Genomic DNA, 15,392 nt, shown 5'->3' with positions numbered 1-15,392 from the left:
CGAGGCCTCTGGTTTCTGCTACACTATCGATGCTGGGCCCTCACTGGAACTCCTCTTGGATATCCTGCTGTTGCCCTGTGTTGTGGAAATCCTGCAGCTTTGGGTCTGCAGGACCGGTCCCTTCACATGCTCCAGCAGATCACCAATAAGGTAGATGTTGGGGTGAGCCAACACATAACCCTGGTAGAACCAGGTTTTAACTCCTGTGCAATCAAAGGTTTTCTTTTCGTAAGTGTTCAAAGCTCCTACTGGGCAATAGAAAAGTGTATAGGGAAATAGTATTATATTCTTCCTACTAGTGTTTTAAATAAACTCCGTAATACTGTCCAGTGAACCATATGTAAGGTTCTTAGATATCTATTTGCTTTGACATCTTAAACTAGAACCAGTTTCAGTTAAAATTCAGGTAATACATGTATAAACAAGGCCACTTGTTTATAATGTTTTTATTTTGTGTACATTGATGTTTTGCCTACATGTAGGTCTGTGTGAGGGTGTCCGATCCCCTGGAACCTTACTTATAGACAGTTGTAAGCTGCCATGTGGCTACTGGGAATTAAACCCGAGTCCTTTGGAAGAACAGCCAGTGCTCTTAACCTCTGAGCCATCTCTCCTGCCCACAAGGCCACGTCTAACAACATTAAAATAAAATTATATTTTCTGTGTAAAGAAGAATTCCCCAGTAGCTCTGGGAATCCTTGTGGTGTGAAGGAAGACAGCATCTTACCTCTCTGCAGGTCATGTACATGACTGTGGAGAAAAGCAGTGGTGTGGATGATCCCTGCTCACAGTCCCACACACTTGATGTATCTGGGGCCTTGGGGCTTGCTGGATTTTGTGATTTTGTGAGCAAGATTTTTATTTTACAGTTACATATTTCTGTGCTTTGCATTCGCTATCAAATCTGTATTCTTAGGTTGTAGGCTTCCGTGAAAATAAATAAATAATCCCTGCCCCCCCCCCCCCGCCCCCCGCGCTCATTTTGTATAATATGGTAATGATATCACCGTAGCTGTAATTACGGGTCATCTTCATTTCTTTCATCGATGCCTGTTCTGATGGCTTCATTCCTTTGACGGAAAAGATTTGGCTCCGGGTGCTATGATTATTTTGTTAAGCGTTATTCGAATAGACAGGAGTGAGAGAAATTAATCAATCCAAATGCAATTAGCATCATGTTTAACCCAGTGATGGACGTCTCAAGGTGAAACAGCCAGGGGAGTTTCAGACATTATTATTCAATCTAGTGGTTCTTATCTAAATTATAATCAAGAGAGGTTCTATTGGCTTCTCAGGGTGAGGCTGTAACTCTTTCCCTGCCCTGGGGGTCAAGAAGGCTAGTCCTCCTTTCTCCTCAGACTTAAGCAGCACTTGGTAGTGGCATGGACCAGGAGGGAAGTTGTCAGCGTATCCCAGCTGAGTGGAGTGATCTGCACTGTGAGCTTGGCCTGTTTTCCCTGAGAGTAGACTATAACATGAGTGAGTTACTGACTTGGGGTAGAGTGTTTTGTGTCCTGATCAGGCACTTTGACCAGTAAGTAGTTCTGTCTTAACCTTGGACAGGGGTTATTACTGTTCCCACTTTATGAGTGAGGATATTGACCTTGTGAAGACTTGGGTTGTCACGTTTTACCAGGATCTATTACTGTGTAAAGCCTTCAAAGATGAGTATTTTGCACAAATGTATGAGTATTTAATAAAAGTTCTAACCCTCAGACTATTAATTCATTGCTTTGGGTTTTTTGTTTTTCTTTTTTGTTTTTTTGTTTTGTTTTGTTTGGAGTTTTTTTTTTTTCACTTAAATTTTTTTTAACATAAAAACAGGTTATAATTCCAAAGTCCAGAGTTATTTGAAACTGGAAAATATTTTCTCTGTAGAAAATAGTAAAAAATGATAACATCTCCCAATAAGCCCTTTTAAGCCAAATAATAGCTGAACTATACATATACATATTGATTAGATTCCGGGATACAGAAGAGACCTATCTTCCTCTGTTCAGAGAGCTATGTTTTACTTAAGTTGTGTGAGATTCCTATTCATCTTCCCCTTCACTGTTTGATTTACAGCAGACATTTTTCTATAGGCTAATCCATAATCTAGAAAGATTTTAGCCTCCCCTCCTGAAAATACAGCCAGCATATTCTTTCATCAGCTTGAGAAGGGTACAAATTCTTACCCTAATAGTGCAATTCATTGCTTTGATCTCATTGTTTTTCACACAGTTGAGCTTTACCCTTGAGAGGAACCAAATGAGCAGGGTATGGTGGCGCCCCCTATAATCCCACCAGCCCACAGGAGGCAGAGGCAGGAGGATCAGGGCTTTGACATCCTTGGCTCTTGGCTGCTACACAGAAAGTTGGAAACTAGCCTGGCCTACATGAGACCCTATCTGGAAAAAAAAAAAAAAAAAGGCTTGTGGGGATCTATCTAGCTTAGTTGGTATAGTACTTGCTTAGTGTGCGCACAGCCCAGTCCCCAGCAATGCATAAACCAGGCTTAATAGCACGCACTTGTAATTCCATCACTCTGGAGGTAGAGGCAAGAAGATCGGGAGTTCCTCAGCTATGCAGCAAATTTGAGGCTAGCCTGGGCCATGTGAGACCCTGTCTCAAATACATAATAAGAAGTAGTTAACTCTCATTTCTGGAATACAAATCTTTAAGGTCTTTTTGTTTGGACTTTTTAGTAGGGAGAAGGATGGTAAGATTGCATATTCCAAGCGTAGTCTTGTTTTGCTCTTAAAGACTTCTGAGCAAGCAGAGTTATGTAGAAACAGGCATTCTCTCACCGGAAGACAGCATTTTTCAAGTGCCTGACAATTAAGAGTCGTCTGCTTCTGCCTTCAGTCATCAGGCATCATGGCTGACACATCTCAGATTTTATGTTCCTGCTTGATGTTTTATATTCTGAAAATAAATCCATTGGCTGAATATTTCTGTTCTTTTTTCCCTCCTTCTGTTATGAAACACTATTAAAATTATTTTCCATATTGGAACTGTCCACATTTGTTTACCTGTTCATCAAGTCCTGACTTTCCTTCTGCTATGACTTCTTGGATTAAACTTGGGTTATTGATCACTTGGTGTTGCTCTGTCCAGAGGAGATCTGACCTGAACAGCCTAGGCTGGCAAGCAGGGACTGCTGTGCTGCGCACCCTCACAGCAGGAAAACTTTCCAATTTCCACAAAACAGAGATCGGTGTTATAAGTTACCTTGGCGTCTGTTTTCTACTGCACCAGAGTATCTGTTAACTCTGGCTCCTCCTCTAAGGCAGCAGGCTTTCCAGAAGAGTCCCTCTCAGAAAGCGTCTGGCACATAGTAGGCCCACTGTGGCTGACATTCCCGAGGGGCCACGCCCTTTGTACTTTCTGCATATTACACACACACACACACACACACACACACACACACACACACACACACTGTTGGCCAACCAGTGGAGTGCTCTCATGTCATAGCTGTTGAGAACATTCCAGGTTCAGAGTCAAAACAGTAATTAATAACAAACTGAACCGTAGCTACAAAAGATCTTTGCAAAGCTAGTTAAATAAACAGGCTTCTATGTGTTCCTTTCTGTTCTAAGTAAATCTTAGTGCAGGTAAAGAAGATAACTGCTTCTAACACCCAACATGATTCCAGTAGGGATTGGGCTTTTGTATTTGTTTAGTTGGTTGGTTTGTTTGTTTTTTTCTGTTCCTATCATTTGCTTATTATGATAGAAGAAATGGGATCAAAACATGAGAGACAGCTAAAAATGTTTTTCAAGGAAGAGCCTTCAACACACTGATTTTGTTAGGAATATTCTAGCTCTTCTTTGACTTTGGGGGAGTTGTAAAGTGGACACTGGAGTGTAACTGGAACCTTCTCTTCAGGATTGTTGAAGTCATCCATAAGCCCATGAGAGGTCATCAACATTGTGATTGACAGACCTTCTCCTGGCACGGTTCAAACCTCCAGAGTATATGTGCCATCCAGATGTATGGTGTGCCCGTTACTATTTTACAGCTGATGAGCTTTAAGAATAATAAGATGGTTATTATAATAATATTATTATTAATCATATAATAATATAATAAGAGCTTTTAAGAATAATAAGATGGTTCAGCAGTTAAAAGAACTTGTTGCTCTTACAGAGGACCAAGCTGATTACTAACATCCACGTGGTGATCCATCACCATCCATAAGTCCAGTTCCAGGAGGATCTGATGCCCTCTTCTGACCTCGGTGGGCACCAAGCATGCACATGGGCAACAGACAAATATGCAGGCAAAACTCACACATTAAATGAGTAAAATTCATTTTAAAATAAAGATTTATTTTAAAAAGAAGATTAAATAATAAGCTTCCTTTTGCTGTATGTTCATTTATTTAGTATAGACCTGGTACCCCTTGTTTGTGGACAGCTAAGAAAATGCCAGTGCTTGCCAAGGCTGACCAAAACCTAGGGAAGGAATTCCGACTCAGAACAGTGGTCACATGAGTGTGAAGGTGATAGAACAGTATGTTTCTGTGGTGCAGCTGAAGACTGAGGCACAAGAGCGATATGATGGCAGTAGGTAGCACTTACGGATGGATGCCTGTGTGGCCTTTGTATTAATCTCACCTTGAACAGATGAGGAGTCTGAAGCTCCAAGAGATAGACTAGTGCTTGCCCACGGGGCTCCAGGTTCAAGGTAGGAACTGAGTTTCAAGTTTCTGTATTCTGTTGCATACAGAAGAGACCTGTCCTGTCACGGTATTAGCTTGTCTCCTTTGTTTTCTTGACTGCTCATAATAGAATCTCCTAAAAGCTGCTGGTTGTTACTCTTCTAGATGAGTTAAAAAACAAGAGGGGTAGGGAATAACTCTTCTCCACCTTGCAAATGTTTTTAATTACATTGCAGCACCAAAATATTTAAAGTAGATTGAAATTGAGGCCCAAACATTTTATGAGTTTCTTCTATTTCATTAAAAAGTTACTTAATCTTTACATTGTTCCCTTCATAAAAGTCAAGCAGAATTTTAGCAGGCAATTGCCTCAAAGTTATAATCTGAAAAATCTTTCCGTAATGAAACCCATATGTCATGGACAAAAGGTACAAAGCTCTGGCAGAGAGGGCTGGTCTCAAGAGAGATTCTGCACCCAATCTCGTTAACCAGGGGCCTCTGGTAATCCCTCATCCCCTCACTGGTAAGAAATCAATCTGTACTACTGAATCTTTTCACCCAGCCACCAGAAAATTTACTGCAGAGAAGGCAGTTTGGGGCTAGTCAGTGGAATGGGAACTAGAGGCAATGGAAGATGGGGGATTGAAGGGTCTAAGGAAGAGACTATATTAACCCCACACCCCTTTCAGAGTAAGCAGGCTAGCATCCTCCCTTCAGCCATGACCTCTCTAAGTATACCCGGGTATTTACAGCTGCTATGAACCTGGCAGCCTGGGAGAGACTGCAAAGGGGAATAGAAGCAACATAAAGCTGGGAGTTGATCGGAGTCCAGCCGGTTGCTGGCTTTCTGCATGTACGAATGGCCTCCTCTCCACACTCGGCAGCAGTTCACGTTAACCCTGCGATGAGTCTTTGTTGTGCGCATCTCCATTTGTGATCTGTGCACTATCTGGGAGGGCTTGTAGATCATGGTGTGACGTGGTGTTGCTTCTCATCAGCACATTACATAGTCTGGTGGCTGATGGCCACTGGGCCCCTCTTGCATTGTCATTACATTGGTAGTAATGTTGTCTTCCCATTCAAGCTGGTAGTTCTAGACAATAGGCCCCAAAGGAAAAACACAAATTTCATCAACTAGATAAAACTCTCCAGCCACTTCTTTTTTCTAGGCCTTTTCTCCTCTCCCTCTTCCCTTTTCCTTATATATGTGTGATGCGGGGTATCAGACCTGCTAGGCAAGCAATCTACCATTGAGCTGTATCCCTTGCTCTTGGGATTGTTTCTTTTGTGTGCTGAGTACACATGTGTGAGGGTGCATGCGCAGACGTGCGTGAGGAAGCGAGAGGGGAGCCTCGGTGTTCTTTCTCACGTGCTGTCCACCTTATTTCCTGAGACAGGTCTCGCTAGTCTGGAAGTCGCCAGGTAAGACTAGGCTGGTTGACTGGCAAGCCTCAGGGCTCCACCTGTCTCCACCCCTTGCCCTGGGCTGACAAGCATGCACCACCACACCCAGCTTTTTCAGGTGGGTTCTGGGGACCAAACTCGGTCCTCAGCTTACACAGCAGGTACTTTGTGACTGTGCGTCTTCCAGCTCGGCCCTTGTTTTCTTTTGTAACACGTTGTAGGCGTTGGGAAGAACCCAGAGAAAATGGAGGAACTAAAAGTGCCAAGCTCAAGAACATAGAATCTTACCCTGGGCATTTATCCAGAAAAAAAAAAACAAACTCTAACTACTGGGAAGAAGGGGGGTGTGGAGCTAGGCAGGAGACGACAGTAGCTTCCTTACCCCTGAGAGTAAGCAGCAGCTCTGAACGCTCTTCCCAAGAGAGAGTTGAAATCCTTTGGTGAGAATACATTAGCAAATATGTTTACATATATAACCCCTCCTGGAGGGAGGAGGGGAGAAAGAGAGAGAGAGAGAGGAGAGAGAGAGGAGAGAGAGAGAGAGAGAGAGAGAGAGAGAGAGAGAGAGAGAGAGAGAGAGAGGAGAGAGTGTGTGTGTGTGTGTAAGGAATAGGAAACAGTAGCAGAAGGCTGTCTCCTTACTCCTAATGGGATTTTGTAACAGCATGTGCGAGTTTGTTTCAGAAGTCAAAAATGAACAGATGTTGGTATAAATTACCTCTGTGTCTGATGTCTTGCAAATTAAAAGCGCGGTTGGCATCACTAAACAATTTCACTAGGTTTAGGGGGGTGCAATGTGCGGGCAGTGATTACAGTAGAAGGTTGGGTGAAAATCTTCACACTGCAACACATCACGAGAGCAGGGAGAAAGAAATGGGGAATAAAATAAGGGCTGTATGAATTCATCAGAAATGTTAACATTCCTGATGACAAGTGAACAGGAGGGCACTTGCTCTGGAGCAGCCCCTGACCCGTAGCAATTTCCCTGTGCACAAAAAGGGGTTGGTGTTGAGGAGCTGATTTATAGGACACAGCCCTCTTTTAGGGAGCGGCTATGTCATGCATTCGTATATCTCCTATATGGGACTGGCAAGAAGGGAAACTTTCCCCTCCCATGTAGAAGATGATGTCTTTTGAATTACTTCTACTTTTACGGTGGTTTCCTGCAACTCTGTATACTTGGATTAGGTCGAAGGGGGAGGAATGATTGAGTGGAAAGGGAGTTGTTAAAAAAAGGATTGGTTAAATTCGAGGAAAATTTACCACTGAGAGACTTCAGAATCTCTGTCTATTTTTCCTTTTAAACTCTTGAGCCCTCAAATATTTGGGTCTTTAAAATTCTAAGTCTTAACACATTCAGGTCAGTCTTTCACTGTGGGTTGGGGCAAAAGTAAGAGGTGACGAGATGGCTTGGTGGTTAAGAACACTGTCTGCTCTTACACTGTATCTGGGTTCAGTTCCCAGCACCCATGTGGCAGCTTATAACCATCTATAACACCAGCTCCGAGAAATCTGACACCCTCTTCTGTCTTCTGCAGGCGCTAACCATGCATGCATACAGGCAAAACACTCACACACATAATTAAGGATAAATCTCTATTATTTTAAATACCAGTAAGGAATTGGGAAGTCTGGAATCACCAGCAAGCAGAAATCACCAATGAAATCAGGGTGTGTCAGGGTTCTGGTTTCCACACTGACCTCCAGCCACACTGCAGGCTGATTTGATGCTGTTTGGGTTTAAAGTTCTTATACTTTACCCTCAAGAGTAGGCAGTTAACCCTTGTAGCCGCTCTACCCAAAAGTGTAAGGAAATTAAATTTGTAAAGATAAGGGTAGATATTCTGTCAATGGAGTTTTGAGGTTTCTGACCTCCCTTATTCATCCATTCATTCACTCAAAATGTGGGAGTAACAAAACTAGTCACTTGCCATCTCTAAAAACCGTTGTTAGTGATCGATGGCCACCATCCAAGAGAAGGTGGAGATGGGCTCTGCTGCTCCTGCTGCTCAGAGGAGGACGGTGAGGCTTAGCCTGTCCAGCCTGAGGCTTGCCCAGTACCTTACTGCTCTTGAGCTAGAAATGAGTTCAGATTCTTTTCTTCTCTTTGATCCCCCCCCCCCCCCCCCCCCCCCCCCCCCCCCCCGTGTAGTCATCCTGACCTCTCACTGACTTTGTAAGTACAGCCTTGAAGTTCTGCCTTTGTCTCCTGAGTGCTGGGATTTCAGACATGCACCTCCATGCTCAGTTTATGTAGTACTAGGCAAACAGTCTACCAACCGAGCTGCATCCCCGACCCCAAGTCCTGAATTCTCTATAAAATGGCCTTGCCGTCTCCCCTTAGCTAAGTAGTTGATTGGATTTCCTCTAGAGTTGTTAGTCCTTGACCTTGATCTCCATTAATTTGACATTACTTCCTTCAAATGGCTCAGCCAATAAGGGTAATTGCTGCCTAGCCTACAATCTGAATTCAGTCCCTTAAACCCAGGATGGAAAGAGAGAACTAACCCCGACAAGTTGTCCTCTGACTTCTGTGGGCGCTGTGTACACACACACAAAGTAAATAAACCTAAATTTATTGTTGTTTTTACTGGGCCTAGTAGGTAGTACACGCCTTTAATCTCAGCACTTGGGAGACAGAGGCAGGTGGATCTCTGCCAGTTTGAGACCAGCCTGGTCTACAGAGTGAGTTCCAGGCCAGCCAGGGCTACATAGAGACTTTGTCTCAAGAAAAAAAAAATTAAATATTTTCTTGAAATAAAAAAAGAATGATGGAAATAAAAACCTACCATATAGAGAGAATGGTTCACTGATAGCCACTGTCTAGGCATAACTGACTTTAAAGGAAGCATTAGCGCTTGCTGTGTTCCTGTTTATTCTCTTGTTTATTATTGTGTATGTGACCAGATTTATTCAATAGGCCTCCCTCAATTCTGACATTTTAGTAGAGGAAATGTGTACAAAACTTGTGTAAACCACCAAGGAAGGCTCAGATTTGGGCGTGGGCAGCACTGAGACAGCTCTCCCTGAACTTGCACTCCTACCTGACAGAATGTCCGCCTTTTGCTGGAGCTCGGGGCTGGTGAACACTGGGAGGACGGACTGACATACCGAAAGCATCCCTGTGACGGCAGGTTGTACATAGAAGGAGCTGGGGTGCAGGCAGTGATTGAACCTCCAGCCTGCTGCCCTCTAGGCAAGCACTCTACCAACTGAGCTACAGCCCCAGGCCTTGTTTTACTCACTTTATTCTAGGACTGGGTTTTAGGAAGTTATCCAGCCCCGGCCAGGATTCCAGGCCTTTACCATCAGGCCCGGCAGACAAGCCGCTGTTAAGTTTAGGTTGATTGGAGTGGAGGATCTGTCTCGAGTCTTTTGCTCTGTCCTAGATAAAGGCAACAAGAAGATGGGGCAAACATCCCTTTCATTACTGCAGGTGCCTCCCTAGCCACTTCCTTTCTTTGTCCAAGATGGACATGTTGTGAGGCCGAGACACCACCGTCCGATGTTCACTGCATAGTTCTGGAAGACTTCTGGCTTCTCAGCCTAGCCATCAGAAACTGTTGAGAACTGTTAAGTCCATTTAAGAGATCTGAAAAGATGGTTCTGTGGAAGGCTGCAGAGGGGTGGAGGTCACATTACACATGCTTATTGAAAATTTGCTTGACAGAACTCTAATGGGGCCTTCTAGAGTGGTGGCCCTTCTGCTTGGGAAATGTTTTACTTTTACTTTGGAGCCTGACATACAGGAAAGTGGCTGAATAAACCTAGCAGTAGCTAGGTTTCAGAGATTGACGGTGCTGAAAGTCGGAGAAAGACACATAAACCTTGCCTGGTTCTATTAAATACCTACGGGCTGACAATGCCAAGCGAGAAGACCAAAGCCCTATAAACCCTGCTTTATTACACCATCCCAGATGAATTGCACTGAGGGGATATAAACCCTGCTGTAGTACAGCACACAGGGCCTCCCACTGCAGCTCAGAGGGAGGGTTTTGATTTGACTTTCTAGATGGGCAGAGACCAACAGTCCAGACAAGATTCTGTTCCTAGTTGGATTTTAGCCTCCCAGAACAAATGCTATAAGATAGTAAACATGAGCATTAGGGCTGAGAGACTAACAGAGGGACTTACGGGAATTCCCTGGTGATTTGTTGTAAGGAAAGCTGATAATCACCCTCCACCCCCGTCCCCTGGACCTTAGACATTGCTGACTTGAGATATGCTGTCCAGTCATAATTGTCAGTGGTGGTTTCTTTTCCTCTGCTAGAACATGAGTGGTGATTGAATTTGTTGGGGTAGCAGTTTGGTGTACAGTTGATTTAATTACCAATATACTTTTTCATATTAACATGTTTATAAGTGCAGGTGCACAGGACAAGGGTGTGGAAGTCAGGCGACAACTTTGGGGGAGTTGGATCTTCATGTGTAACTTAAGTCTTCCTGTGATCCCCTTTTCCCTTCCTAATTCTCATTGCTGCTTTGTTTACTTTATGATTGCAGCCAGAGAGATGACTAGGGGGAAATTCCTGAACATCCTAGAGAAACCCAAGAAGTAGCAGCCGCTCCAGCACAAGTGTCCTGAAGACCACAACCAAGTACCCTTCCCAGTGTCGCTCTGATGACGCACACAGCGTGCTTCCTGGGGAAAGACTGCCCTTCTCCCCTGCTCCTGGCACTCTGCACCTCTGAGGACATTTGGCAGCAAGAGAAGAATCTGTTCTACCCAAGGATCATTGCCATTTCCTGAGTCGGCTCCGTAGCTCTGGGTATTGGTGACGTAGAGGTCTCATCATTCCGAAAGGTCCTTCCCAAAAGTGATTGAGGAGTCTCAGAACTCCTTCGGTTCTGTAATGGCAAAGTCAGTAGTGACGTGTCGATTAGTGGGTTCTGTTGAGTTGTACTTGACCTCTTAAGAAACATTCATGACAAGAACATCAGAGACCAACTACATTCTGGACCAGACTGCATCCTGACCTGTGAACTCTACAGATCTAACGGATTCTGTGACTTCCATTCTGAAGGAAACAATCGTCTTGAAGTGCACATCTGCTTTTTTACGTCTGTCTCTCCAATGGTACTCTCTCCCTTAGCACTGTCCATTCCCCCGCTCCCAGGCCCACTTTGCAGCTCTGACTCCGGACAAGTGGAGCTCTTGTAGTGACTCTCTGGAATAAAAGGCTCATGCGGGGTCACCCTGAGTTCTAGACCTCCAGACTAGTGTGAAGGCAACGGAAGGAACTCTGGTTAGTCTCTTACATTTGTAAGTGAAAAAGTGAGTGTGACCTGGTAGTGGGAGGGCATGGTTGTAAGAGTTCCCTTTGACTGAAAACAAGAAGCCCCGACTGACTGAGTGTGTGCTGTCGGATGGTAACAATGCCTTTTCCCCTTTTCCTCCTCTCAACCACATATCAGCTACTCCACTTACATCATCCAAACATACCCAGAGGAGAATGTGCTGGCTTACAGCAACTCTCACAGATTATTTTTGCTACTTGTATATGTCTGCTAAAGTCTGAAAATCTTGCCCATGGGTAAAATGGATTAGACCTAGTCTTTCACATTTTGAAAAGCGCAGAGAGTTCCCTCAATATTATAGGAAGAAAAGCTCTGTGGCTGTCATCCACTGGGAGTTTGGACACGGAGAAGCTGTGGCCAAGTCTGTGTCATGTGTCTATTAGGGCACAGTACTCTTGAGGTTCACAGCAGGTCCCTTGACCATTCCCGACACTTGTGCCTAATGCTTGAGTTGATGTTGGATTGTCCCCTTCATTAGTGCTATTTGATCGACACAGTTTTACTTTTTAAAAGGAAAAAGCAATGAAATGTGTACCACAAAAGAGAAGTATGAGAAGAGAAGCATTCTGCTGGAGTACTCCCTAGAAGGGCCAGTTGATTTTAAGCTTAAGTCTGTGATTGACATTTTTTATCTCACTAAATGCGGTTAAAGTGAGTGTATACGAGTGATCAGAAAATAATGCCATATGTCAAATTTTTTCTTCACTCTGTTTTTGAGAGTTGATGACATCAGGCACTTTCAGAGTTTGGGGACATTGAAAGGTATGTGGAGAATACTGGGATCGCTCCCCAACCAGCTCGTCTGTAATGGGAAGCCAGTAGTTGGTATTTGGAACTGCTGTGGCCTCCTCCTTCACTGTCTGTCACCCTGTTCACCAGCACTTAATTAATGTAAGTAGACGTTGTAGAATTGTGATATTTATTGTTTTTGTATTTGTCATCCTTAGAAATGTTAATGATGTATTTTTATATTGATAATATAAATTTAAGTACAGTATGCATATGTATTTTAGAACGTTAGAGGATTATACTTTGTGTATAATATGTCTTCATAATAAATGTGTCCCTTGTATAGGAGGTCGAATTTTTCCCTTAAAGGGCCAAGCTGTATATTTAAACCTGGACTCATGGAAAGTACAACTTGAGTGACAAGTCCCCTGTCCCACCAGCCATCCTGCCGTTAATGCTAAATTCCCTGACCCAGTAGGAACCTTTAGAAAGCTTTAGTACCACCTTGTGTATATTGTCAAAGGTCCATCTCTGTCCTCGGGTTTAAACGTTTAAACACAACAGTTTAAAATGACAACCTGGGTGATCCTTCCATTTGGATTCTTTCTTCTCCCCAGAAAGTCTCTCTTCCAATAAGAACTCTTCTTACTCTGAGCAGTGAGTGCCTTGCTTACCCATGCCACAGGAGTCTCGGCCTCCATTTCATTTTGCACATATCATACCTGTTCTTCCTGTAAGCCCTGGTGACCCCACGGGAGATGACCTTCCTCCAACACTGAAATGTGCCATTCCTGTGCCGCAGATCACAGGATCACACCTGATCACACCTAAGTAATCTGAGTCCAGATCTTACCGCCCTTGGATAGCACAAGCTCCTGGGATTGTGTCTCCCTCATATGTATCTAGTTCTTCCATGTCTTCATGGAAGACGTCTTCTGCTGCTTTAGTACAAGTTCCTTTGTGTGAGACCTAGAGAAGAGAAGTACTCACCTGGGCCACTCTGTCACCTGTGGGTCATAGATTTGTCTTCACCAGAGCATGTCCTTCTAGAGAAAGCATTCCAGCTTAAGAAAAACGAAGTGATAGATAGCTCATATAGGATATTAATTTTGCTAACTACAAAGCACCCTCATTAATTTTCTTTATCTTTTTATTTTAAAAATGTATTTTCCATACTATAAAACTTTTTGGTCATTCACTGTGTGTGTTTGTGGAGGTCAAAGGGCAACTTCTGGGAGTCAGTTCTCTCCCTCCACCATGTAGGTCCAGAGACTTGAACTCAGCTCATCAGGCTAGGCAGCAAGTGTTTTTACCCAACTGAGTCATCTCACTAGCCCTTATTTAAAAAAAAAAAAAACAAAAAAAACAAAACAGGATCTCATCATGTAGCCCTGGCTGTCCTGGAGTTCAACATGTAGCCCAGGCTGTCCTCCAACTCACAGAGATCAGCTGGCCTCTGCCTCCCGAGTGCTGAGATTAAAGGTGTGTGCTGCCACATCTGGCCCTTGTTATAATTAGAAGTAGGCATTTGCTAGCTGCCCCTTGGTGTTGGTCTTGTTATTATAGCTTTTGTGTTCACTCAAATCAGGACAGTAATGATACAGCTGGTGAAATTTCCCCACTGACTCTGCAACCTCAGAACAGCATTTGGGAGGCCCACGACTGCTTTGCAATGAAGTCCCTGTCCCCCAGCACTAAGGCATTGCAGGAAGATGGACTGCAGGTTGAAAAGGGGGCAGATAGGCCAAGATACCTGGCTCCCGGGGGTCAAATAAGTGGTTTCTTAGCAGCTTAGACTTGGCCCATCTTTATCTCCAAGTTTGAAGTCATATTCTGTTTTGTGTCTTCTTCCTTTAAGAGATCCAAGACCACCCTATTCCAGCGGCCCATTGAATGGGCAAGCAGAGGTCTCTCCAAGTTCAGTTCGTAAGTTCTAACTGTCCTGTAACTGGCTGTTCATACCTATTTAGAATCTTTGCCACATTGGAAGTATGTCCCTGTGTCTGAAAAGGCCATCAACCTTCCCACCTTTTGTCTGGCACTTTCTTTTAGACCAAGGACAGTTGGAGGCTTCAGGTGATACCAGGGGCAACTGTGAGGCCCCTGGTTGGCATGAGGGCTAGCAGAGCCTGTTAGTTAGCACAAGAACACCCCAATGCTCCATTAGCCAGGCCAAGCATTGGGAACTTCCCTCCTGGGGGCCTCTTCCTCCTAATGAGAGCAGGAGAAGGGCTCTTACAAAACATTGCCTCAGAATAATATTCTGCTTTGTCCCCACCAGTAACCGGGGCTGACAGGATCACTCTGTCCATTTCTCTTCTAATTAGCACAATTCCAGCATGACCTGAGCCGGCAAACGGAGAAAAGCGATCAAAAGCGATCGGACAACCGTACCGAATCACAAACACAGAGAGAGCCAGTCCCTGTAATTAGGTGAGACAATTCCTCAGTCCTTACTCCGCTGGAGTTTGCTGTTAAGACTCGCGCTGTTTGGGTCCCAGCAGCACAAGTTACATGTCTCCCTGGGACACTAATAAGCCCCGAATTGTCTTCCGCTTCACACAACTCTAAACAGAGGACAGATGCAGGGGGGAGAAGGGATGGGGACAGAGTCTCTAAACAAAGCAACTTGTGAGAGGTTTTCCCAACCCCAGAAGGCACAGGCCATGGGCAGAGGAGAGCTGTGCTGGGCACAGCCTGGCTCCATCCCTTGAGCCAGAGTCTGAAGCACTAGGCACCCTGCCCTTCCAGGAAGCCCGCTCTGCCGTCTGACCTTACTGTGTCTTCACCCTCTGGCCTCACTCCTTTTCCCTCTCTATGACACCATATGCAGCCTGGCTGTGGTACCATTCCTGGACCTTCACTGAGCTTCTTCCAGCCATGTCAAGAATTGACCCACAGCCTGCATGTAGATTCTGATCTCAAAGAGCACATGGCCTGCCAGGGTACCCCTCCTCAGCCTGCCTGCATTTCTAGCCCCTATCACCTCCATGTGTCTGGCTCTTCTCCTGCCTGCTGTCCCCAGGCTCCCTTGGATGATCTCTTTAAAAAACAGAAAAGGAGCCTATTTGCCAACACAAGCCATCATGATTAGCTGCATTCTGTGTGACTGGGGGTTGGCTGGTGGATGAAGAGAAATCCAGCCCCCTTGACTGCAACCCATGTCAGAAGTACTTTGCCGTACAGAGTGCGGTGGTAAACTTGGTTGTCGCCAGGGACAAAGGGTGTGTGGATAGTTTCCGTGGGAATCTGAAGCTTGCCTCACATTTTTTCATCTTTATTTTGATCTATACCTGATATTTTTGGAGGTGAC

The 15,392-nt window shown here is 44.5% G+C and overlaps 1 protein-coding gene across 3 annotated transcripts in view; it reads left to right on the top strand.

Annotated features, from left to right (window-relative positions):
* The window catches only part of Lin52 (lin-52 DREAM MuvB core complex component), an 88,406-nt gene extending 75,984 nt beyond the window's left edge, over positions 1-12,422 (top strand). For all 3 annotated transcript variants that reach the window (XR_008218474.1, XM_052739303.1, XM_052739304.1), the window contains one exon: positions 10,556-12,422. Coding sequence is in view for 2 of the 3 variants with exons in the window: in XM_052739303.1 (XP_052595263.1) it covers positions 10,556-10,611 (56 nt within the window). In the remaining variant the exon portion in view is untranslated. The remainder of the gene's footprint in view (positions 1-10,555) is intronic.
* The last annotated feature ends 2,970 nt before the right edge of the window (positions 12,423-15,392 follow it).

The sequence above is a fragment of the Peromyscus californicus genome, unplaced genomic scaffold, assembly GCF_007827085.1.
Source record: "Peromyscus californicus insignis strain IS unplaced genomic scaffold, ASM782708v3 Scaffold_15__1_contigs__length_86483966, whole genome shotgun sequence".
NCBI classification, from domain to species: Eukaryota; Metazoa; Chordata; class Mammalia; order Rodentia; family Cricetidae; genus Peromyscus; species Peromyscus californicus.
This window is presented reverse-complemented; position numbering and strand designations above follow the sequence as displayed.